At 41.0% G+C, this 26,676-nt stretch overlaps 1 protein-coding gene across 1 annotated transcript in view; it reads right to left on the reverse strand.

Moving 5' to 3' along the window:
- The window catches only part of SPON1 (spondin 1), a 339,096-nt gene that overhangs the window by 246,187 nt on the left and 66,233 nt on the right, over positions 1-26,676 (reverse strand). The window contains exon 3 of the mRNA XM_044425965.1: positions 11,642-11,775. Coding sequence (XP_044281900.1) covers positions 11,642-11,775 — 134 coding nt within the window. The remainder of the gene's footprint in view (positions 1-11,641; positions 11,776-26,676) is intronic.

A 26,676-nucleotide genomic window follows, 5' to 3' on the forward strand; every position in this document is an offset into this window, starting at 1 on the left:
TGTAACAAAATGCATTGTGGCATCCAAGAGACAAAGAATAATTTTTGCTGAATAAAATGTAACCAAGCCATTTCAGATACTGACACTAAAGTGGCAGTCTATTAATTAGGCAACATGTGCAGTTCCATTCCCTAGTCCATTCCTGCTTATGGCTCTAAGTATCATATTAAGTATTTATAAATATGTATTGTGCCTCAATATAACAGATCAGCCTCAACCTTCAGACTCTCCAATGGCAAAGGAGAGTCTGAAGGTGTGAAAGCAGCGGGGTCAGACCTGGATGCGAACAAGAGTGGCAAGTACAAGCACTGCCATTCAGCCATAGCAGGCAAAAGCCAAGGATGACAAACACTCATATTCAGTGCCCAGTACAGTAAAAATGAACTTTTAAATTAATCATGATTTATTTACAAAGAAGCAAAGAACTAGAGAATTATGGATCCTTCTCTTTCCTGCCTTTGTACTGCTTGCAATGCAAATGACGGGAACATTTGCTCAAGAGAGGGCTGAGAAGAAAAGATATTTTAAGGCCACAGCATGTTCCCATTAAAGTCCACTTAAAACTCCCCTCAGTGAAAATCAGTCTATAACCAGCACTTGAAAATTCAAGGAATTTATCTTGCCCTTTCACACTGAATCTTCCCTTTCTTTCTGGATATTGCAAGGCCAAGACAGGTCTAATTGCCCATCTCTAGGGGTATTAGTGGTTTCTTTGGAAAAAGAAAAGGAAAGAAAGCACCAGCCATACAATAAACAACCAAAATATGAGTTTTCACATACCCTTCCATGGGTATGTAAGTTTTTTGAGCAACAGCTTGCATAGCACAACTCCAGAAATCTTTTCAAGCGTGAGTGCGATCTAGTATGAAGCTCTCCTGTGCAAGGTCCATTGAAATCAACGCCAGAAAAGAACACGTGACTGTCCTTGAATAACTCTAATCCATTTTAATGGAACTTGTACAGGAGAACGTCTCTGCAGATCATGTCATTAAACTCAGTGGTTCATACCTAAATGTCTCAGGTTCTTGGATGATTATGATGATCACAAACCATTTTAGGAGAACAGTTCCTAAACATTTTCCAAAAGAAGCACTAAATAAATGTTTCTTTGTTGGAGCCTGCCCATGAAGTTCTACTTGCTGATTCTAAGTCCCTCAAGCCCTACATGCATCATATATGCAAAAGTTAGTTACCCAGATGCTCTTCTAGCATCAGAATAGGTCCTTATTATATCTTCAAATTTAAAATTTCAAACTTGCCTATATATAGCTTGCTTTCCTCTTGTCTTTCCACCATGCAGAAGAACAAACCTGAGAACCTAACTAATCTGTTTGATAAGAAGCACCAAAGAGCCAGTGTGGTGTAGTGGTTACGAGCATGGGACTGGAACTCAGACAATCTGGGTTCTAGTCCCCGCTCAGCCATGGAGCCAACTGGGTGGCTTTGGGCCAGTCACAGACTCTCAGCCCAACCTACCTCACAGGGTTGTTGTTGTGGGGATAAGATGGAGAAGGAGATGTAAGCTGCCTTGAAGCCTTTGTAGGAAAAAGGCAGGATATAAATCAAAAAATAAATAAATAAAATAAGTGGAAGGCTCATAACTTAACACCTCTGGATTCAAACAGGGAACAGCTTGCTAGGTTTGGAAGTCCTGTGTTCAGACCTTCACCTGGTGCTGGCACCTCAGCTTGAACATCATGCCAGAAAATGAAACATCATTGCACAATCCTTATGCCCTCCCTCGATCCATTAACATTTACCAGCCAATGGGGAGAGAAAAAATGTGTTTGGTTTACTGACATGCAGAGTCAGATTTATTAGAGTGTGGCTTTACTCCCTTAGTTCATTATAAAGAAGGGCTACAGTAGTCACTTGGTTAAATTATATGAATTCACTAGCCGGTGAATCTATCAAGCACGGGATAATAAATATATTCAGTGTGTAGTTGGGAGAAGTAGTTTATGAGACATATACTCCACCTGACTGACCTCCATTTGAGAAACCGTAAATTAAGAAAGGAAATTATACGTTTCTTTATTACATGTGCGCTGGGTAACCAGGCCCATTTGAAAGGAGAGCAGGCTCACAAACAAAATCTGGGCCAAGACTAAAGAAGAATGTTTTGACATCATCTGATTGTTATTACTTTGCAATATAAAGGTTAGATTGTATTTCTGAACTTTTTAGTGACCTTTTGAGGGTCACTATGTCCCCCCCTACATGAGCTCATTTCAAGGCAGCCCTGAACTCTGAAGAAGTCTGTAGCTGATTGAAGCAAGTGTGGCAGCCTCAATATCTCAGTATCATTTTTATACCAAAAAAATTTCACCTGAGACAGCTTTTGGAAGGGCAAGGTATACATGCACTAAAATACGTCTGTCTGTCTGTCCGTCTTGTTTTTATACTGCCCAATAGCTGAGGCTCTCTGGGCAGTAAACGTAAGTTTTTACAAAGTATATACATGCATTTATCAGGCACTCAATTAATAATAACAACATCCTCTCTCCAGGAAAACCTAGGCACTGTGGTCCTCTTAATATACTTTTTAGCACACTCAATGAACCATAATGCTCAAGATTCTTTTGGGGAAGCTGTAACAGTTAAACTGGATGGAGTAATATAAGCATATACTCTAAATTCAATTAACTAAAGAACATTCGGTTTAATGTGTTGTATTATGGGCTTCCCATGTTCACTCAAGCTCCAAAATGCTGGATAATTACAGTTGTTAAGCTCCACACCCTTAACGAATGCCTTATTTAGGCAATAGAGACATGGTATGACATCTTATGTTACAGCTAATTGCAGCTTCACCAGTATGTTGGAGCTGGGAGGCTGTCAGTGGCAGAGTGATGGATCTAGTGCCTAAATGTGTCTGCTCCCTTACCATTCCATATTCACATTACCTAAACAAAAAAACAAACATTGGGTGACTGAAATATTGTGCAGCCCATTTTCACATCATGTTTTTATACTCCTCAAGAAAGAGGCCCTGAGAGTAAAATAGAGAAAAGAACCTCCATATGCAGTCACAGTCTACCTTGCAAACATTTTTAGTAGTAGGCTGTGCCTGACCATGGTGGTTCTATTATGGTGGCTCTGCCCTGGGTGTGTGTGTGTGTGTGTGTGTGTGTGTGTGTGTGTGTGTGTGCGCGCGAGAGAGAGAGAGAGAGAGAGAGAGAGAGAGAGAGAGAGAGAGAGAGAGATCTGTATAAGGAGTTCCAGGGGAACAAATGTCAGCAGTATCATTGCCCTAATCATTTTGTAATGTGGTCCCACCTACTGCTAGCATATAGGCCCTGAGATGCTTGTCCACAGACAATTCAGCCCTTGGGCTAAAAAAGGGTTTACAAACTATGTAGTCTAATAATAGCAACATAACATTTCCTATTTAATATTTCCCTCCCTGAAAAACCTCCATCCATCCATCTCTCTCTCTCTCTCTCTCTCTCTCTCAAAAATAATTGATATTCTCAACCTTATGGACAAATCAAAAGTTAATAAATCATTGTGTCCAGATGGTATCCACCCTAAGAGTTCTTAAAGAACTCATATTTGATACTTTTAAAAACAAAATAACAGTGTTTTGTTTTAAAATAACATCTCTCTTAAGATCAGCCTGCATAACTGGAGGAATGGGGAATGTCCAGTGTAATGCCAATTTTTGAAAAGGTATTGAGGTGGAGGCTCAACATCAAGATAAATTGATCAACAGCATTATTAAACTTAGAATCGGTAAGCATAATGGACAAGCCCTGCTGAAAAAAAGACTCAACATGGTCTCCACAAGGTAAGTCCTGTTTCGTTAACTTCACCGGGAATGTCAATAAACACATGGACGGGGTAATCCAGTAAATATTGTTTACTTGACTTCCAGAAGGCTTCTGACAGTCCTTTATCAAAAGCTCCCAGGTAAACGTAGCAGCCACAGAATAAGAGGAGAGATCAGCAATGGGCTAAAAAGCAGAACTCAAACAGTAAAAATAGTTGGTTATTCTCCCAATGGAGGGATATAAACAATGGGGTCTCCTTTTCATCTTACTCACAAATGATCTGGAATTAGCAGTGAGCAGAGAAGAGGCCAAGTTTACTACCTTTATCTAAAGCACTCGTGTGAGGAGCTCTTCAAGAATCTTTCCAAACTGGGAGAATGGGCTTCCAAACAGCAAATACTATTTGGCGTAAGCCCGTGTAAAGTGACGCCCAAACTTCAGATATGAGCTGATGGGATGTGAGGCAGCAGGGACGGATTAAGCAGAGTTGTTGGGGTTGTGGTGGGCAGCTCCCTCAAAACGTGAACCCACTTGCTGGCTGCTGTGGAAAAGCACTATGCCATGTTAGGCATAATGAGAAAAGGACTTAAAAACAAAACTGCTAATGTCATCCTGCTCTTTTGCAATCTATGCTATGACCATACTTAGAATATTGTGCATCAAGGGGTCTCCAACCTTTCTGGGCTCATGAGCACATTTTGGGAATTTGAGAAATCACTGTGGGTATGCCTAATCAATGGATTGCCACTTTGGCATCGGCCTTGTTGCCTCTATGGAACTTAGGCTGCATCTTATTCAGGGAAAAATGTTTGGTGTCTATCGGACCACTGCAACCTCTCTTTAATAAGGGATTCCCATAAGGGAATCTAGTTCTTCTAATTGCTGATAGAGCAGTACAACATTCTTTTAAACATGGGTTGTCAATGCCCAGTAGTTGTTTTTTTGGGGAGAATTTTATTGCACAGGTTTTTTTTTATTGGAACACTTGGGTATTCACCAGTGCACTGGCTCTTTCACTTTTTAACTGTTTTGTGAAAAATAATAAATAGCAGAAGAAATTGAGTCTCTGCACCTTTTTGGCGGCTAACATGCTAATAGTATGATACTGGAAAGATAAATGCTCATATCTAATAATACAATGGACTGAGAACCTTACAAATTTTTTGATATATTAACAGGTGGCATATAGATTCTAACTGATACTTATTTGTATATTTGGTCTGCTTTTGTTGAAAGTCTGAATAATTGCTAGAAAGCCCAATGCCTTTTGCACAAATCAATATATCTATATTAAAGTATGAACAAAAAATAATTTATTCTTTTTGGGTACTAATAGAATTGCCCACAGGTGACATGGCACCCATGGGTGCACATTAGAGATGTCTGTTGTGTAAATTTCTGGTCACCATACCTTTAAAAAATGTAGTTTGTAAAAGTGCAGAAAAGGGCAACTAAAACAATTGGGACTCTAGTGCAACTCCTCTATGCAGGAAGAGTACAACAGTTGGAATGGTTTAATTGAGGAAAAAGGCAACTAAGAGAAAATATGACAGAAGTCTTTAACATTAGGCGTAGTGTGCAGAAAATATGGGAGGAGACCTCTCTCTCTCTCTCTCTCTCTCTCTCTCTCTCTCTCTCTCTCTCTCTCATGTCCCTTCGACCTCAAAATTGGCAGGTAGAGACCATCCTTAAACTGACATCTACCATGACACCAAGCTTGAGGTCAATCCATGTTGCCATTTCCTCATATAAGCTACAGAACTTAATGTCTCTCTGATTTCTGATTATAATGGCAGAACACAGTTCAAATGACTCAGCCAACAACATGGCCCTATAATATACCCTTATTCTCCATCATAGCTGTCTGAAATCATCTTATCCTTTGCTGAATCCAGACTATTTTAACAATTGCTAAATATTCACAGTAAATTACACCACAGTGAGATTGTTACGATCTTTTGTGTTCTCACCGAACTTCAGTTTGCGAGTGAGGAGCTTAGCTAGGAGGAGATGAACCTACGAGTATGTGCTTTGTATTTTGGAGGATGATAAGGCTGTGCTGTCAGTAATGTGACTGGAGAGGCAGCCACTGCTCTACTCACATAATAGACAAGGCGTAAGGAAGGATGCCTGTATAAGGTGACAGATTCCCGAACTTTTCAGATGTCAGAGATTCTTTAGTCTCTAGCTGATGTCCTTTCCATAGCCAGAAATTCAAAGTGCAAAGATTCCTTCATATTGAAATTATTATTTTTCTATATGACCCAACAGCCAAAATTCTTTGGACAGTGTACAGCAGTAGAATAAAATGCAATATCAAATATCAAAGAAGAAAGTACTTGCATAAACTTGGAAAGCAAGGGTCCAAAGATAGTGATTTGTGGATGTTATGAAACCATTCTGTCTCTGCTTCCCAGATGATCAGGTACATTCATTCCATCATTTGCCCATTGATGGAACTGGATTTTATGCAAATCTAACTATAAGCAAATTCACAAAATCCCCAAAAAAGTGTAAATCCCCCTTACATATACATTTTAATTCAGTTCTTTTTTTTTTCTATGACTAAACTGGTGTACAGTTTCAGAATTTGTGTTATTTATTCTTTAAATGGTCCCAAGTCTGTGGAATCCGTGCAACACAGAAAGAAACAGTTTGCTGCTGAAACTACAGCTGAAAGAAAATCAAACTCATTTGCATCACTTGCACAGTTCTCTGGTATCCTTACCCAAAAGATCTTCAAGGTACAAACTCCTGAAGTTTGCATTATGCTTTGCCAACAACAAAACTTGTGTTCCAGTTGTACAATTTCCCAAATGAATGTGATTTAAAAACAAAACCCCACACACACTCAAAAACATGTAAATGATGTTCTAAATCTGCCAAATCTCTAATTTGGCAGACTTTATGTCCTTTTCAAGTTTCTCAAACCTCCAGTGGCTACACACAGCCAAAAGAGGCATATGAATAAACCATAAGAGAAATGATTTATCACTGAAAAATAGTAAATGCTGCACTTTGTCTTGAAGCATACTAAAACATTTCTTTTGCCAGTTGTTCATGAGCACAACTTTTACTATGAGCAGTAAGATTGTCATTGAGTCATTTGACAATTTTAGATTAAAAAAATAATAATCCAAGTCTCATATTTGGTGGAAAAGTGGGACTGTAGGGTACCAAAATGCATACACCAGAAGCTTTGGCTATTGGGTGGTATAGCAATGAAATTATTATTATTATTAATATTATTAATAATAATAATACAAATTTGATTACATCACATATAATGTGGTGTAGTGGTTAAGAGCATGGGACTGGGACTCATATGATCTGGGTTCTAGTTCATCCTCAGCCATGGAGCCAACTGGGTGACTTTGGGCCAGTCACAGACTGCCAGCCCAACCTACCTCACAGGGTTGTTGTTGTGGGAATAAGATGGAGGAGGAGAATGATGTATGCTGCCTTGAGCCCTTTGTAGGAAAAAGACAGGATATAAATTGGAAAATAAATAAATAAATAAAATCAAAGCAAGGATTTCTTTTAAAAATCCCACCTGACAATGTTTGTGAAAGAAATCCATTTAAAGACAGTATCAAATAAACAGTAGATCAAGTAAAACAGTGGCGGGGGCAGCATAAACCTACCTGAACCGCTTCTTTGCCCAAACTATAAAAATACAGGTGCATCTCTCTAAAGGTTATGAGGAAGGTGCACCTATAGATTCCAGTTGCTACATGATCCTACAAAAATCCTCCATTTACCTATGGTGAGCTGACTGTTCCCAGTTCCAGTAGTTATATTAATCGGCTTGAACCCACGCCTACTTATATCTTGGAACTTAGTGGGACTTTTGAGGGTGGCCATGTGTCATCTTCTGCAGAGGGCAGTCCTCTATTTGCAGGGCTCCCAGAAGGCTGTCCTCTCCCTGAAGGGCTGACTTACCCATGTCAAGTGCATGTATAAATTCAACCTCAGCAACAGAAGCAGCAGGGAGACATTGCAGTGACTTGGTCACAGGGCTCTACATTCTGCTGGGATGTACTGCATTTGTACTTAAATTACACCAAGTGTTCTGACTTTTTTTAGCCATAGCCTTAAATTTGCACATGCAAATATTATGCAAATCAGGGCCCTCTGGTTTGGTGACCCAGGTCCTCTTTGGCGGTGGTGTCAGGGGGGATTCCCAAGTACCTGCCTTGTTCCAAGGAGGCGTATACACGATAGCGCCATGTGAGTGCACGCATTCTTAGCATAACGCAGCAGATGCAGCTGAGAGAAGGGCAGTGAGCAATTTGCAGGATTTTCAGTCATGCTCTACTTTGGCTTTTTGAGGTATTCACGTAACATACAAATGCTCACCCCTCTCTCAGCCCAAAGCCACTTGATTGGCTTGGCAGCATTTAGATTCCAGTATAAGCACTGCAAGCAGAGATCTGAGTATGGCGAAATCCTGCCATATGTGCTTCTTCAGCTGCAGTTTCCTCGCAGGGTGGGCATAAAGGACACGTCTTGCCACCTTTCATAATCCTCTGGACCTGTATTGGCCCATCACTGGCCACAGAGAAGCTCTAAGAAAGCTCACATCCAAAAGAGTTTCAGAGGCACACTACCTTTTAAATTGGAGAAAACATTTCGCCATCCCAACTAGTAGCTGCTGCATCCTCTATGAGTTTGTCTAATTCCCTCTTAAAGCGAGTTGGCAGCCATTACTGCGTCTTGGTGGTAACACATTCTGTCACTCGTTTTGCACTTTGTGCGTAATTCCAAATGCTCTTCCTTTTGTCTCATCCAGAGTTTAAGGTAGCAGAACACTGCCTGGACTTTTCAGGCATAACTCCTTTACATCAGTGTGCTTAGCATTTTTTTTTCTTTCATGGTATCATTCTGATAGATTTCCTGGATGCCACCAAAGCTGAGCAAATGGTGTCCAGTATTTGCCTGCATTTATGTGGAAGTGAAGAAGAAGCAGAAGCAGAAGTGGAAGAAGGGCTTAAAACAAACCCTATAATTTTTAACTGCTCAAAGCTTTATATCCCATTTGAAAAAATACACATGGTGTTAAGTTTGTGCCAAAAGCAAAATAATAATTGCTATGTACAATGCTACTCCCGCACAGCTACGTGGTGTTGTATTATACTGTTAATTACTGTCTCCAACAAGTCATAATGACAGTAGCTGTTTGAGCTTGATAGGCCTCATTCATTTGAACTGCATCCAGGAAAACACATCAGGTTTTTTTCCAACTGAACCTTAAGTTTTCATTTAAGGACTGCAATACAGCCAAGCCATTTCACTTTCAGGAAATATCCCTGGGGGTGTGATTCTTGCCCTTTCATCCCAACAGCCACATTTGGAGAAGCAGTCTGAAGCCATGGTCCAGGAATGGGTAGGACTGGAGGCCAAAGAGGTGGAGCCCGTGCACAGGGCTCAAATGCCAGTCCATCTGAGCTTAAAGCTCAGTTACTACCAGTAATTGAGCCTTAGGAGAGGCGGTTCAAACTTAAGAATAGGAGGGCGGGATTGCACAGAAGCTGGGGAACCACAACATGATTTGTGGGTGAGGAAAAGAAGGTGGGACCTGGGAAGAATATTCGGCCACACTGGAACCCCATGAGGGCTAGATTTGGTCATTTGGCCCAGACTGTGCACACCTGCTCAACCTTTTGCTAAGCTGGGTAGAGTGCTAAGCTAGTTTTCTGGATGAAAAATATCCTGAGCTTAGAACCGAGTGCCAATTTGGAGATTCTTCCTCAGATCGAATGTCTGAGGCCAATTGTTATGTGACGCCAGGCCTGCAAGAATAACTGATGTTGCGATCCATACTCCATATCTCATTTCAGCTGGGTTGTGCATTCAGTGTTAGCGCTCCAGGGAAGTTTAGCCTGAGTGGGTGTTGTGGGCTGCATATATAACAGCTATGGACCTGGTTTTCAGGGGAAGCCAACCTTGTAAAACATCACATGGATAAATTATTCTTGATTGTTTGGCTACATATCTACACTGGGCCTAGGGGAGTTTCAGGAAAGCAAAAATAATTTTGATCAGACTAGTGAAACGTCTTCAGGGAAATAGGTTTCACACTGCTAGCATTCAGGATCTTCACTCCTGAAATATCAGAGCACTTGTTAAAGGTTTGTTGATACGATCAACTGTATTTATGTTATAGCCACCAATTCACATTTTGAAGGAATTTGCCGGGATTCACATGGATAATACTGCAGTTCCACAGGTCCAGACAAATATCCAAGACTACAAGTGCATTCATGTCCTATTCAGTGTCACTGCCTTTCTTTCTTGAGGAGAAACTGTATCAGTGCCTGGATATGCAAATAGTTGTGCATGCTTCACGGAAACAATTTAAATATTGTTGGAGTCCCACAAACTTTTGTGCAATTGCTACCGGGTCTGAACATACTGTTTCAGCTCCGAGAATTGGGAACAAATGCTGCAGATGGCAGCTGTGAAACGGTGGACTTTCCCCTTTGTTAGCAACTCTACAAAAGCCGCTTTGCTGCAGAGGTGAAAGTGGCCTGGGATTCGCTCTCAACATTGAAGAGGCTTCATCCCACTTGTGCATCCAACCCACAGCCATGCATCTGTGTATCCACCCACCAACACCCCTAAATTTATTTTCTGATCAGCATGCCTCTGATTGGTGCTAAAAATATAAACTGGTGCAAGAACATGGGTCCAAGAGCACAGCAGGGAAATACACAAAGCACTGTGTGGACATACGCAGGCACGGACTCAGACCCTTAGAGATGGGTGAGATATTCACTGGGTTTACATTTTCACTGGAACATGGTTCGTACATTTCTAAGGTTTTCATTGTTTATTTATTCATTTAAAACATTTATATCCCATCTAATACCGAAGGTCTCAATCATATATTTCTTTCTGACCATGGATTTTGGAATCCAAAGCATCTTCTGTCCCTCAGACACCATCTAGGAACCATAGGACTGCTTCCTTAAAAGTGAAAAGAATAAAATTCCAAGAAATCAAGCTTGGCATATCCATCCATCTCCTTGGTGACAAGAGACAGGTTCTGCCCAGTACAGAAGTCAAGATCCTTTTGCTTTCTTCTACAGAACTGAATGGCTGCCATGTCTATGTTCAGAACCTAAAGCAGGTACCTGCCTTAAGCTGACTATTGCCACCACCAGGCCATGGGCCTTCAAATGACATGTTGTTGCTACCTTGGTGAAATTTTATCGAGGGCTTTCAGGCCTTTTTGAATAACATCTGCCTTACCACACAGAAGGGAATGGTAAATAAAAAAACCAGAAGGGTTATCCCTATATCAGCAGAAAATAATGGCGGGAGGGGGACAAATGACAGAGCTTAGTGAGAAGACACTCCTTTGACTGGAATGGCAAGGACAATCATGTTGTTGAGCTAATTATGTTTCCATTTCTTATTCTGGTTCATAGCTCAGGTTCTACTTCTTGAGAGGACTGTGCACCCCCTATTTGGCATGATATGTAAATCAACCTTCCCCATCATCTGTTGTAATTACAGATGGAAGGTCTACTCCATGTTAGGAATCTCCCAGGGCCATCTAGCTGCTAAGCAAGGCTGGAGTAGAAGAAGTCAATCTTAAAGGTCATGGACAATCCAGACTCTTCTGAGTGCTGATCTGCAAGCTAGGCTAGACTTTAGACTTGTGAGAGGGACTGACATTCCTGTGGTGACATTTGCAAACCTAGTACAACTTTGTGCATGGAACAAGTCCCCTGAGCCCTGTATCTATATCCTGACACACAATCTATAGATTTGCAGACTTGTGAGGCAGAAAGGCACCAAAATATCATTAACTACAATATCATCATGAAGTTTTTCAACTGTTTATTGACTTGTACACTTACTTCAATATTACACAGCCTGTGCCCAAAGGAGGGGCAGTCCAAAACACCTGAATGCGGGTCCTTCTTCTGGGAGTACTCTCAGTCACTGCCACAGGACAATTACTCATGAACTGCGTCTCTTCTTCATCTATAATCTAAACAAACATGGAGAAGCAAGATTTCATTGTAAACATCATCAGGTAGACAGCCTTTTTAGCCCCACAGGCACGTTTGGCAATTGGGACAACCTTCTAGAGGCACGGCAAAGGATAAGTAACCTACCTGAAAGACTAACGACAGGTAAAAGTGGACAGCTGCGCCCCAATAATCAACAACTCCTTTGTACCCACAGTTTTCGGCACCAGCAGAAACCTATTTCACAGCAACCCCAGCTGCCAGTAGGAACATGTGTGTACGTGTGTGGGTGGGTGTGTTTTCAAGTGGAAGAGCTAGAGCAACTTGGTGGACATAAGAAAAGGTGTCCAGGACTGCATGGGTGCAGTACTGTCCAGTACTGACATTACTGGAATGCAAATACTCTCTGCTCCAAATCCAGAAATGGGATCATGTTCTATGAATCATGGATGAGCCAAGTCAGCTCCTAAAATGACCTGGCATAACCTGAGAATGTAAGAAAAGCCCTGCTGGATCAGCCCATCTGGTCCAGCATCCTGCTCGCACAGCGGCAAAGCTGGTGCCCGCAGGCTTCCAGGATGGGAGTAGAACAGCCCCACCTGCCCCAGCACCCCAACAACTGCTGCACCCCATATGTAACCATCGATGGCCTTCTCTTCCATGAATTTGTCTGATCCTCTTTTAAAGGCATTCAGAAGAGCAGCCATCACTACTTCCTGTAGTTGCAAATTCCATATAATCCTCCCTTATCCACTGAAATCACAGAAGCAGTTTTTCTTTGAGATTCAGGAGGACACTATCAAATTTTAATAAATCCCTATGAAAGTGTATTTGCAGCAGATCCAGGCTGTGGGCTTTTGGAGCTTGGTGAAGGTCATCACCTTGACATAGGGGCTCTCTCTCCCTGGACTGAGCAGATAGGGCTTGTTTTTGGAAGTCCTAAGGTTCAAGAGTCATGAAAAATTTCTAAGACAGAGTCAGTGACTTGAAAGGATTCCCTCGCTGAATACAGAAAATGCCTGATTTACATACATTATATTAGCTGATCTCCTCAAGGACATGTGACATCCCACTGGAAGAAATCTCAGATCCACTGCCCATTTTGTCAGGGAAAAGTCTGGTGACAACATGCATACAAATCTCCTTTTATCTTAACATCAAATAAAAATAATGTTGCTTTGATTTTTCTTATACATTGATCTGCGGTTACTTCCCTCCTCCCTACCTCTGCGATTTGAAAATGAAAGAAAAAAAGAGGCAAACAATTATAGAAGAAGAAAAGAAACCAAATAATGAAAAAGGAGCTGTGTGCATGTGGTGGGGAAAAGACTCTATCTACAGTGGGTAAACAAAAGCTGAGCTTTAATGCGCCAATGATTTACATTTCAGTTCACCTTGATAATTGCAAAAAGAAAATAATGAAGTGTATATCATTTCCGCTATTTATGTTGTAACAAGTGGCACTCTGGCAAGAATAGTACAACACAGGACAATATTTTATCAAACCGTTCCATAAAACTCTACTAAGTTCAAGGTCCTATAATATCATCAATAAGACATAAATCATATTTTCATCAGTCTGTGACACCATTGTCTTCCAGATACCAGTGTCTGGGTCAAGGTGTATAAATCTTCCTTCATTCATAGGACTGATCACTGGTGAACAAAAAGAAGAGAACAGAAAGAAAAAGGAAGTTCACCTCCTTGAGCCAAACAATGGGGTCAGCTTACATGAAAGCAACGTTGGGTCCGGTTTGGATTCTGATCACATGAAAGGCCAGGATCCATATTTCTTAGTCTGCATTACTATAGTCTATACTTTCCTTTAGTATACAAATTCTGCTTGAATGTATTTATTTATTTTAAGTGTGGCAACCCACTGATTTACTATAGTTCCAAGGCAGCTAACTTTTAACATAAAACAAATTCCAATAATGTCAGCAACAGAGAGGATAATGCCAGTGAAAAACAGATAAGCAATAAAGCAAGATATCAGCATCATTATTACTTTATATTTCAGGTCCACATTTTTCCTTTTTTCAAGGAAGTCAAGGTAACTTAGATGGTCCTCCTACACTCCATTTTATCTTCACAAGAACAGTAAGTGGGTTATGCTGAGAGAGACTGGCCCAAAGTCACCCAGGGAGTTTCATGGCTGACTGGGAACCAGAACCCAGATCTCCAGGTCCATGGTCCAACTATCTAGCTCAAGAAAACAAAGTCACCAGGTACACATACCTGGGAAAGGCATGTGTGCTCGGCAGTTCCCTGGAAAGGGAGGTATCAGACACCCTGACAGGTGTCAAGAAAGGTGGCCTGGGGTGCACTGATTGCCTACTCCCACTGCAGGTAGTTTGTACCAAGGCAAACTCAGTCTCAGCAGTAATGGAGAAAAGAACTCTGTGCTCTGGGCTGGGGTTGGGGTCCACTGCTGAATAGTTTGGAGCAGAGATCTGCAGAGACATAGGGCTGTTGCCCTGGAGAGGAAGTATAATTATTAGTAGCATCTGTAATATTTATCTATTCTTTTTCTTTACCAGTGAATAGCCAAATCTCTCTGGGCAGTCTGTAAAAGATGGAGTACGGTAATTCAAAATTTAATCTTATGCATGTAATCTCACAAATAAGGACCACTGTATTTAACAGGATTTATTCTCAATAAACTGTGCATAGGATTGCACTCATCAGAAGATTCCAGTTCCAGGAACTCAGTAGGGCTCCTTTACTCTACAGTTTTACTTAAGAAGTTCCATCCTTCCTTCTAGGCCCAACGTAAATGTTAGGCCTGGTTGGGCAGCTGCTGAATACCAACATTTGAGCAAAGGCCACTCAATAGAGCACCAGGACTTGTTCCTTCTCTTCACTATGGCAACCTGCTGGCTTTCCCGCCTCTTACTCTGGCCCAGGCAAAAGTAGAGGTGGTTGGAAGAAGGGCGAGTAGATCTTGTCGCCTACTCACTCACTTTCTGCCTCTCTAGCAAACAAATGGCAAAAATGATGTGAGAGCAAAAGAGCAAAAGCAGCAACGGGCCCTTTGCAGGTGCACGGCCCACAATGTCTGGATCCAGCACTATTTCCTCATGCGGGTTTTATAGGAAAGCCATACAATATCAGTGTTGTTATATTCTGTGCGGTTCTCCTGTGTTTTCCCTTCCAATCAAATTTAAGGTAATTATTTTTACTATAAAACATGACTGTAACAACAGCCTACCTAACCTGGAATGTCAAAGAATTATTGTCAAAAGTGTTACTTGCAATTTCTTGTTAAAAGTGCAATTTCTGGATTAATGATCTAGACCATTTCATTATTTACCTGGTCAGCACGGCTGGGGATTAACACCAAATTGCTCCTTAATTGCCCCATATTACTGTAAGAATATTACATTATATGAGGAGAGGAGAGGAGAGGAGAGGAGAGGAGAGGAGAGGAGAGGAGAGGAATAGAATTTAATATCCTCTGTACAGGGAGACTAAAGCTGACTAAGGGACAGTTAAGGGGCAATTCAGTAGTAAGCCATCAAACTCCCTGACTATGAAAATGGGATGAACTTGAACCAGGAAACTTGATTAGCAGAACAAGATTCTTTGTTGTGAAGAGACAGTATAGAAAATCTGTCTCCTTTGGAAAGACTATTTCTAGTAGTACCATATTTCATGCTGCATGGAATCTTCCTTTTAATTAGACTTCCAGCTAATTATGCAAAAGAAATGCACCAGTAGTGCATCCCTTTAGGAAAGCAATGTATGTGGCATTTAGTTTACACTCCCCTGTCTCAGTTTCCACCTGTAAAAGTAGGATAATACAATTAAGGACTAAGCTTGAATTCTTTAGCAAAGACTTCATGGTTGACTTCATATGGGAAACGGAAATTGGACCTTCCCACAAGGTGGCATTAGCTTGACCCAAGTCTTTATTACTGTTGATAGAAGCAGGGGTACTTTTGAGCATCACAGAGTTCATTTTCAGAAAAACAGCTCAAGTGACCTATTTTTTAAATTCCATTCATAAAGAAACACAGGATCAGTCACTGCAACTTTGGAAAATCTCATGATTCACATGAGATTTCAAGAAAAAATGCCCATGTTCACATGAATGAAAGCAGAAACATCTCCCTTCTAAACCCATAAACCAATGTTATGCCTCTCAAATATCACCGTGCTAGTTGTTGTTGTTGTTAGGTACTGTCCAGTCATCTCTGACTTCTGGTGACCCTTTGAATGGAAGCCCTCCAAAATGTCCGATCTATGACAGACCTACGCAGCTCCTTTAAAATCAGGGCTGACACTAGTGTGCTTCAGTCAAATATACCAGGGCACTGAAATTCCAATTCTGTTGCCCCTTATTCCACACCTGCTGCAGAAAAGAGGCCAGAAGGTGGCTCCCCGTCTTTCAGTGCTCAGCTGCTCCCCAGAGGAAAGGAGGTTATTTGCCATTTCTTTATTCATTTTAATTAACTATGATGGGTTATTAGATTCTGAAGGTATGATGTTTTATTTGATGGACAGTATTTTAAATGGGTTTTATCCATTCAAAATTTGTTAATTAATGGTCTGTATAGAATGGCTTGGGGGAAGCTGAGATCATAAATGAATTCTTTCACGAAACGATTTGTCCTTTTTCTCCTTCTTGCTGAAAGAGGATTTGTCAATGAGTCCATTTATACAGTTGTCACCTAAGGTTCTCAAGAAGTTTACAACTTGCACAGACATTTTGCATTCTTCAGATAGGAATCAAGATATATTTTCCACAGTATCTTGTTTAGAAGTAATCTATTATCTTGCATTCTATCATGATCCCACTATCCAGCAAGGTGGCAAAACAAACATTTTATGTCAAAGCATTACTTTCTGTTGGGTAAATAGTCCCCATGCATCATTATTTTTTCTTATAGTCAAATACATATTCAAGCAAGATAACACAAAAAAGCTTTCCAAAATATTATGCACCTAATGCAGTGTTTTCTGCAGTCCGGTGGTAGTTATGGATTCATCTTAGATGCCTTCATGTATTTACTATGTTGAGTCCCATTCAAAAAACTCCAGCTAGGGCACCATCCGATCAACTCCACACCAGATGTTTGTATGCCTCCTTACGAGCAAGGAGCCAGGCACAACAGCTGCAGTCTTTGCTACTGCTCCACCTTGTGCACTGCATTTTATCTAGGCAACCATTTTTGGCTGTCTAGATTTAGTGCCAGGAAGTCGGAGGGAAGGAAAATGGTTGCTGATGGGAACCAGCACAACTCCACAGCCCCCGCCTCCTCCCCTCCCTGTTCCCTGGTATTCCTCTCCCTCACCCCCCAGAGGCCCAGCTGTAACTTTGGAGGGTTTGGGGAAGCAGCTGGCACAGATCATTCTGTGTGGGCAGAAAGGGGCTTGGACTCCGAAAAATCTTGTGGTCTCCCAGATGATGTTGGAAGGCCATGGAGTTGCACCCTAATTATGATTTAGATCACATTTTATTACTATTTATATCCCACACAGCTGCATGTAAATGGAGCCAGCATTTCTACTTAACAGAACATCTGATTAGCAAAACATTACAGATATGGTTAATTTTATACATAGCAAATTCACTATTTTTATTTCATAACCTTGTCACTGGAGTTTTTTTCTGCCTAAGCTATGACAACAATGTATGCAACAACCACTTCTATTTTATACTGTAGTTTTAAACTTTCAAATTTTAAAGTGTATTTTATGGTTGTGAACCACCCAGAGAGATTCAGTGACTGGGTGCCACAGACATGTGACAGACAGACAGACAGAGGGTACAGAAATTGGAACATCACAAGATAAAATGTTTAGTGTCCATGAAATAGTACAGAATGATCCTATGGCCCTTAGAAAGCATCTAGAAGACCACAGGATCTTTCAGAGTGTCAGTTCTGGTGTTAGATCTGGGACTTTGTACCTGGAGCACCCTCCCCTGGCCAGAACTGCACTGGCCTTTTCTCCACATGGCAAAAGCATCCTCAGAAAAGGGGTTTCATGGGTATTTGGGGAGCCAAGCACCATCAAGACAGGAGGCATCCAGCTGGTCTCTCCTCCTCCTCCCCTCCTGCTCCAAAGCACTGCAATTCAGTGGCTACCTAGATTTCTCACCTTGCACAGGTACACTGCCAAGCTGGCCTCTCCTGACATTGCACCCTAAGATAGCCAAGGCAATTCAACTGAGAGAAAGCCCAAACAATGGCCTTTCTAAAGATGGGTGTCTGCTGCCTCAGGTTTGATGCATGCATGTATTCAGGGTTAGTTATTGGTTCTTTAAATATGGGATGGGGGGGAGGATTTTTTTTCTGAGAATGGGACAAAGAAATGAACAAAAAACCCTAGTTGGTTTAATGTATGAATAAATAGTATCTTGAAATGGTAACAGGTTAGCTATGATGGCAGATTTCAGTTTCAGTCCTCTGTTTATTTGCATGACAGCACACCCCCTTGAAGTAAATTGGACTGACATTTCGGCAGATTTGGGGCTGCATCTAATCTGCTCCAAAGGATAGTGGGATCCTTGAAAGTCACAGGAAGGAGATGGAGATGCGAAAGAAAGAGGGAGAGTCTACTCATGTGAAGTTGGAATGAATCACGTTGTTGTACAGAAGCACATTGGTAAATGAAAAACACCAACCTACAGTTTCTGAAATGCTATTTACTACCGGTATTTATAATGTCAGCCTTAAACCTGCACTACCTAAGCAAGCATATAAAATGGGCCCTTGACTTCAAAAGGGCTCATCACAGAAATACAGAGGAAGAGACAAAGGTCTAGAAGTGCAGATACAAATAGGACATACATATGAGTTTCTGAGGGAGGTAGAAATAATGACCCAAAAAACCTTGGGAACAGAATGAGCTCTGGGCAAGCTAGCTGGAAAAGGCCAGGTAAAAAGAGCATAAATATACACTATAGAGAGAAGCATTTATTCCCATGGTGGTGAACATTAAAATTAGATGCAGCGGGTGTTTTTTCTCTTTTACCTACAACAGGCCTGCCTAGTATTTTAAGTTTTGCAGATTGTGGCAGGAAACATCTATCGACAAGATTTATGCTGATTCCCCTGATACGGTGCTGACTTAAACTTGCAATCTTACCTGTGGCTCTCCTAAAGTATTAAAAATGTTCGGCTTCCATTGCTAGCATGAAGAAACTGGCATAAGTAATATTTTTGGTCATCATTTGGTAAAATTAAAAGAAATCAGGGTCAGATCTCATTTCAATATAAAACTTGCTCTGAGAAATGCCAAGTGATCAAGCTTTTCTTAAACCCTGAATCAGTGTATAGATACTGTACATATAGGAAATGCAACTCAGAAAAGTTTTCTTTTTATTTCAGTTGAAATGTTCTTGATTTAAGGCAGGGGTAGGCAACTTGTGGCCCTCCAGATGTGTTGGCTTTCATCTCACACCAGCTCCAGGCAGCACAGCCAATGGTGAGTGATCATGGGAGTTTGAGGCCAAAACATCTGGAAGGCAAGTTGTCCATCTGAGACACAGGGAATTCTACTTGACTCTCGTAGTGAAGATGTAATACTTGATAAGTGCTTCTTTTAGAAAGCCATACAGACCTAGTTTGATAACCTCATTTGAGGGGAGATTGGCTTCAGAAATAATTATGCATGGGAATAACAAGTATCCAGTGACATCTGGAAAAATATGTAGGGCAGTATCCAAATAATTCCTTCTTGACTGTAGATTGTATTCATTACTCCTTGTGTACCACTCTGGTATGCACAAGGGTGGCATAAAACTATTTCAAATAAATACAGTTCGGCACTCATTAGGTTTCATACAATATTGTGACAGAATTTACCCATCTCTGTTGCAGGCAGCCTCAATTGTCAGAACAATATCATAAACCAACAAATGTGCATAATTCAGTCAAATTAATACCACTGATGAAGTTACTTGGGAATTCTGTAGGGCATTTACCGTTAAATTTCTCAAAGAGAGAAAGGAGCTAAAGAAATGAAAAGGGCCTCTTCTAGGTTACATTTTTGATTTACTGAACAGCTTTCTGCCTCTATTGCTCTTTTGGAAAGTGCACACTGACAATGAAGAGCCATTGTTCAGATGCTTCCAAGAATAATGTACTGTAGAAATCATTGTCCATTGACAAAAGTTTATCCTAGCTAAGCAAGCTACAGATACATAAGCACATTTGATTACTATAGGACAGATGCTAATGCAATCTACATGAAACTGCTGCATTAAGTCATCCAAGGATGTGGCGTGAGGGGTCATCAATACGCCGGCACCATACTGTTTTGTCTGATTCACATTAGTTGTCGGATTAGCTCTCCTCATGCACTGCATAAGGAGCTGCTTTGGGCAAGATGAAGGTGCTACTGGTGGATAGCTCAGTTTGCCTGAAAGATGGAATTTTGCCTGCTCTGATTGGGCTTGTGCTCCCCTAGAAATTCAAACCCACAGTTTAAAATTGCAAATGTATCTAGCTTTATCACTGGCCCCTCAAGCACTTCTGCAGCAAGCACTATCATTCACCAGCTGAGGCTGGTTCTTCAGCTCTGAGCCCTTCAGGACAGAGATAGCCTAGCCACAATGGCCCAAGCCCTGTGCCATCCAAATCAGATTAGTGTGATGCTTTATACTGCAGGCTACCATTTTGGAAATGTTGGTTCAATTAGAGTAGCACTGCCAACATCTAACTGGGAATGAATCTAAGTGATATATCTCAGCAGGGTTAAAACTTCTTCACTAGTAATAGACCTATGTCGAAATGCCGAAGCTTTCCTGCAAAACTACATGACTTTGGACTGAAAAGAGCCTTTTTTACATAAGCTGTGCAGTAGGATCACCATCAGGCCCTTATCAAAGTGTTTCCCCCAGCCAAAGTTTGTCAGGGGAGCTTTCTAGGAGTAGTGCCCCACTTACAGAATTCTTTCCCCACCGAAGCTCAGCTTTGCCCTACTGTGCCCATTATGTCATTCCACTGCTGGACAGAGATAGCTTTTATTACATACGCAAGCCTTTTTACACATAATCTGAATCTAGTTTTAAAGTATTAATAAGATTTTGTTTTTGTCTTTTAATTTGCTGGGGTTTTTTTTTTTACTTTTACTGAAGTTATTATTAGCATTTTAATTGGTTTTAGCATAGCTGCCACAGTGCTAGTAATTTGTGTAAACCAGTTCTAACATTGGCACTTGCTAGGCAAAGGAAGAAGTGACGATTTATTGTGTATTTTGTTAGATGTTGTGAGCCGCCCCGAGGCTTCGGCAAGGGGCGGCACAGAAATGTTTTAATAAATAAATAAATGAATGAATGAATGAATGAATGATTCCCACAAGCTGCTGTGGAAGTTCAGCGGTGTCATGCCCTACTAGGGGCTGGGCGGGGGCAGCATTGCAGGTCCCAGCCAGAGCCAGGTGATGAGCTAGAAGCTTTGGCTGACAGCCTTCCCCTTGAACATGCGGAAGAGTGGTTCCTTGTCAAAGGCAGGAAGTGGAGCTGGAGATAACTCACCCCTGTGAGATGGTGCAGGATCAAACATCAGCAGCAGAAATTCAGACAGAAGGCATTTCATGGGGCCTCCCTTATAAGCTTCATGCTGACCTAATTAACCAGCTGTGCTGATTTATGATCAGCTATAAATAAGCTTAGCTGGAGCTAGGTTGCTGTTGCAAACAACAGAGTTTCAACTCTGTGCTTTGCTGTACTGCACTTGCCAGCTATCCTGGGTGATACATCTGGACATCCTTGACTGACCGGGGTGCTAGGTATGATGTGCCTTGTATACTGACTTCTGGACTGGACTTGTTTCTTCCCTTGTTGTTAGGTGGGCAAAAAAGCTCTCAGCCTTGACTGCTGACCTCCACACAGGGCAGATGGCTCCTTTTCCTCTTTGCCTAGGAAATGCTGATGAAGTCGTGCTAGCATTGGTTTATACTGAAGGGGCAACAGCATTTGTTAGCCGCCATGAATGTATAGTTACTTAAGGGCAGGATATATTCCTATGTAAAGAATATATAAAGAATAGGAATATTTAAAGAATAGGAATATTGTATTATACCTATTTAAATAACAAAAATAACGTTAACAAATAGACCATATTCCTCTTTTCAATCACGCAGCACTGCATGCTACACTGGAAAGACAGGCTTGAAAAAGGTGAGAGCCGTATACAATTCATGACTTCCTTGGAAAGAGTCTCACGCTCTTGAGAGAGTAGAAGAATAAAACCACTTCCAAGGAAGAATAGGATGTATGTTGTCCTGTATTTGCCCTGTATTTTGAATAGAAAAACTTTCTTTTCCTCTCCTCTAAGTCATGCAGTGAAGGCTTTTATAAAGTGTTCTATTTCTCACCAGTTCTTCTGTTAGACCTTTTCCTCATTCCCTGGTATTATCAAATGATAAGGACAAGAGTTTGCTTAAGAGGCATTCGCTAGATGTGGAACTGTTGTGTTTTTCCTTCTTATGCCAAATTTCATATTTCTACCAGGTCCCTCAGTTTTTCAGAATGGTTTGTTTGCGCCAATGCAGGGGGCACTTTGAGTGTTTGCCTCACTGATGATGGGAGTCAAGATGGAGAAACAATTGACGTGGTTCAACCACGAGCAGAGAAAACTAAGCTTTGTGTTTATCTAAGCTAGGTAATAAGGTAAGCAATGCTATCTACTTCCTTTCCTCCAGTCTTACTACCAATGTAAGAGCAGTCATGATTGCAGCCTTAACACTTTCATTAAACAGATTAACATTTTCATGTGGTTCTTTAGCAGGTTATGCCATTTTGAAAAGTAGATTGGATAACAGTTTAGTTACCTATGTAAGCAGCACAATCCTTTGCATCTCCTATCTAATCTTGGAAGCTAAGCAGAGTCGGGCCTGGCTGAAATCTGGATGGGTAACTTAAAATGTTGTGAACTGCTCAGATAGCTTTGGCTATGGATGATATAGAAATGTGATATGATGTAGTAGTAGTAGTAGTAATAATACTACACAAAACTTGATCTTACAATTTAGAGTCAATGGATGCTGGTAAACTGGCATTGTTCTCCACCATTTCATACCCCCCCATGTATCCCTGCGCTGACACCTATATTTTTAGCCATCATATTAAATATAATCTTGTAGGTGTGGAGCTGATCTTGTACGGATCAGCAAGATCCGTACTTCCTGATGAAGAGGATACATGAGCTGTGTTTGGGCCACATTGGAAAGATATGGGAAACCCAGATGTCCATGCCCCTTCACCCACACCACCAATTGTTTGGTGGTTTCCTACCTTTCCTACAGTTTCTTTCCCCTATTCTGAAAGGTTGAACTCCGCATCTCCTAATTACAGACAGCAAGGACTTAAAGCTAAAATATAATAGTACTTTTGGCATTTGCGGCCCTACCCTTGCCTTCAGTCACTGCAATGCAGCCCACCAAAAGCTTTTTTGAAATGAAAATTGCCTCTTGGGCTGAAAGCTGTTCAATACCTCTGATCTACTCTGACATACAGTACGTTTCGAGGAGTTTTGGGCAGGAGCCTTTCACAGGCCTATCTGGAGGTACCAGGAAATGAATCTTCAGCATGCAAATCATAAAAACATAACAAAGACCCTGCTTTATCAGACTGAAGATCCATCTAGCCCAGCATTCTGTTTACACAGTGGCAAACCAGCTGCCCAAAAGATCCCACAAGCAGGATATGAACTCAACAGCCCCCTGATGCCCAAGTTTGTCTGTTTGTTTATTCTTTTTCGATTTATATCCTGCCTTTTTCCTACAAAGGGCTCAAGGCAGCTTACATCATTCTCCTCCTCCACCTTATCCCCACAACAACCACCCTGTGAGGTAGGTTGGGCTGAGAGTCTGTGACTGGCCCAAAGTCACCCAGTTGGCTCCATGGCCAAGTGGGGACTAGAACCCAGATTGTCTGAGTCCCAGTCCCATGCTCTTAACCATTACACCACACTGGCTCTCCCAGTTTCCCAGCAACTGGTGTACACAGGCATACTGCCTCCAAGACTGGAGGTAGCATATAGCCACCAAGACTAGCAGTCATTGATAGCCTTCTCCTTCATGAATTTGTCCGATTCCCTTTTCAAGCCATCCAAATTGTGACCTTCAGTACATTTCATGTAAGTTGTTCCAACTCCTCGATCATTTTAATCGTCCTTCTCTTTCTTTTTCCAGGTGCAGCAACCAGAACTGTATGGAAAATTCTAAGTCTAGTTGGACCACAGATTTGCATAAGGGGAATACAATCTTGGCATTTTTATTTTCATTCCTTTCCTAATTATGCCTGATATGGAGTTCACCTTTTTCACAGCAGCCATGCACTGAACTGACATTTTCACTGAGCTGCTCATCACAGCCCTAAGAACCACTTCTTGGTGAGTCACTGTTAGCTCAGTTCCCATCAACATATGCTTGAAATTGGGATTCCTGCCAATTGCTTCCATTCAACTACATTTGCCATTTTGAAGCCCATTCTTCCAACTAAAAGAGATCCCTCCTCACAATCCCACTTGGTTTTAACCTCCCTAAATAGTTTGGTGTCATCAGCAAACTTGGCCAATCCACTGCTCATTCCTAATTCCAGATCATGTATAAATAGGATGAAAAGCTTTGCTCTTAATACAGATCCCTGTGGGATCCCATTGTTTACATCTCTCTATTGGGAAAAATTACTATTTATTCCCACCCTCTGCTTTCTGTTCTTTAACCAGTAAGAGGATCCTCTCCCGCTCTTATTCCATGACTGCTAAGTTTGCTCAGGAGTCTCTGGCACGGGAAAGGCCTTTTGGGAAATCAAACAGACAATATCTATTGGATCACCCCTGTCCACATGTTTAATGATACTCTCAAACAAGCCTGATAGACAGGATTTATGTTTGTGGAAACCATGTTGAATCTTTTTCAGGAGGGCTTATCCTTCCGCATGCTTACTGATTCTATATTTAATAACACTTTCAACCTATTTACCTGGAACAGACCTTAAGCAATCCAGTTTGTTATTTTTCAGATCCTTTAAAAATTATTACATTGGCAATTCTTCAGTTTTCTGCTAAAGAAGCTGATATTCGCAGTATGTTATATATTTTTATAATAAGGTTGATCGGTTAATCAAATTTGAGCTCTTCAAGAACTCTAGAATAGATGTCATCTAGGATTGGTGTTTTATTAATTTCCAATTTTTCAGTAAGATTGAGAATTTCATCTTTTGTTACCACTCTCTGCTTTAATTCATCAGACGCCCTTCCTGAATATGTAAGATATATATCCTGTATCCTCTGCTATGAGGAAAGATAAAAGAATTCATGCAACTTTTTTGCCATGTCTTTGTCCTTCTTTACTGTTCCTTGAATTCTATTAGCATCTAGTGATCCAAATGTGGTTTAACACCACCTTTTTACAGTTGGCAACAGAGAGCATCATTGTGTCTACACAGTCATATGGTATTTACAAATTAATCACACCATTCGAAGCAGTGGTATGCACATGTAGAATCTGTGCACCCAAATTCTGAAGAAATGCAGATCCCACAACCATCTGATTTTAGCCTGTATGGCTTTTGTATTTATGCTCTATAATGTAGAATTTAAAAGTGGTCTAAAACATATTCACTTGAATGAGTCCCAGTCTTGATTTCCATTACAACTATGGCTATTTCCATTAGAATGCCATGGTTGCATTTTGCTATGCCAACGTTGCGTCTTCAGAGCAGCTCCTACATGTAAACTATGGCATAATGTCCCATTTATTTTATTCCATTCTTTACATTACAGAATTCTGCGATGGCAGCACTTGTAATTGAGTCTAATTTTTCACAACTCTATAGCTGCAAAGACAAGCAAGCAAACACAGACATCCTCTTGGAAGGAAAATTCAGCAAGAATATACACTACTGTGTGGCTGTAAGAAAATAAATCTGCATGAGCACTATTGCTTTAAAGATATGTGATTGATATTTGTTCCATGGGTAACATAATACTCTAGCTGGCTTTATAAATCACAAGGGAGCTCAAGCGACGTATTGGGGAAGATAAGATGTGTTTAGCCAAACAGGCACTGTATTGCCTCACCACCCCAGAGCTATAATTCTTGACATAACCCTTAGGCAAAACTAATCCAATGCCGCCAACTTTTTTTGCATTCTCTGCTTTACCCACACACGATGGGTTTTAATGCCATAGGCTAATGGCCTTTGGGAAATATAAGCAAACTCAGGTGTAATGGGTAGTGAAATCAGTTGACAAATAAAGTCAATTTGTGGAAGAAAAGAAAAAAGTGCCAATGGAGGGAAATACTGGTGAAAAGGAGGGCACTAATAGCTATGCTACCTAAAGAACCACTCACACTGTCGTTCCTTTGGGCCTTTAGTCATCTGTGAAGCAGAGTTGTAGAAAGGCAGAACCGATACAAGGTCACCAAATGGCATGAATGAATGAATGAGTGGATGACTGCTCCGGGCCACTTCCCACTCTATGTAGGGAAAACCTGGGTTTTCAACCTGACAGGCAATGTAGATTGTATTGTGATAAATAGCCTTAAAATTAACCAAGACTATCCTGAGCTACAAACAGGATTCCATTATGTAATAACATGAGCCTTCCTCACCTGGTTGGGAAATATGCAGAGTAAACCTTAGAAGTTTCTGCTGGATCAGGCCACATCCCTGATTCTATTTATTTGGTTATTACATTTCTATACCAGCCAGTAGCTGCAGCTCTCTGAGCAGTTTACAGCAATTCTAGTCTATCATTCTGTATCCAAAGTCACTTTAGGAACAACTATCTGTCCCCTTCTGTAATGAAGACAGACATAAGGATATAAACCCAGCTTCTTTCCAATCTCTTTTGGTACTCCTTCAACTTTCCTGTTGTCCAGTGACCCAGCTCTCTCCCAAATAAGTTTCCTACTTCTGAAGGAGTAGTAATAGCGATCATGATATTTGTGGTATTGCC

Source organism: Varanus komodoensis, unplaced genomic scaffold (genome assembly GCF_004798865.1).
Source record: "Varanus komodoensis strain SLA01 unplaced genomic scaffold, ASM479886v1 scaffold16, whole genome shotgun sequence".
NCBI lineage: Eukaryota > Metazoa > Chordata > Lepidosauria > Squamata > Varanidae > Varanus > Varanus komodoensis.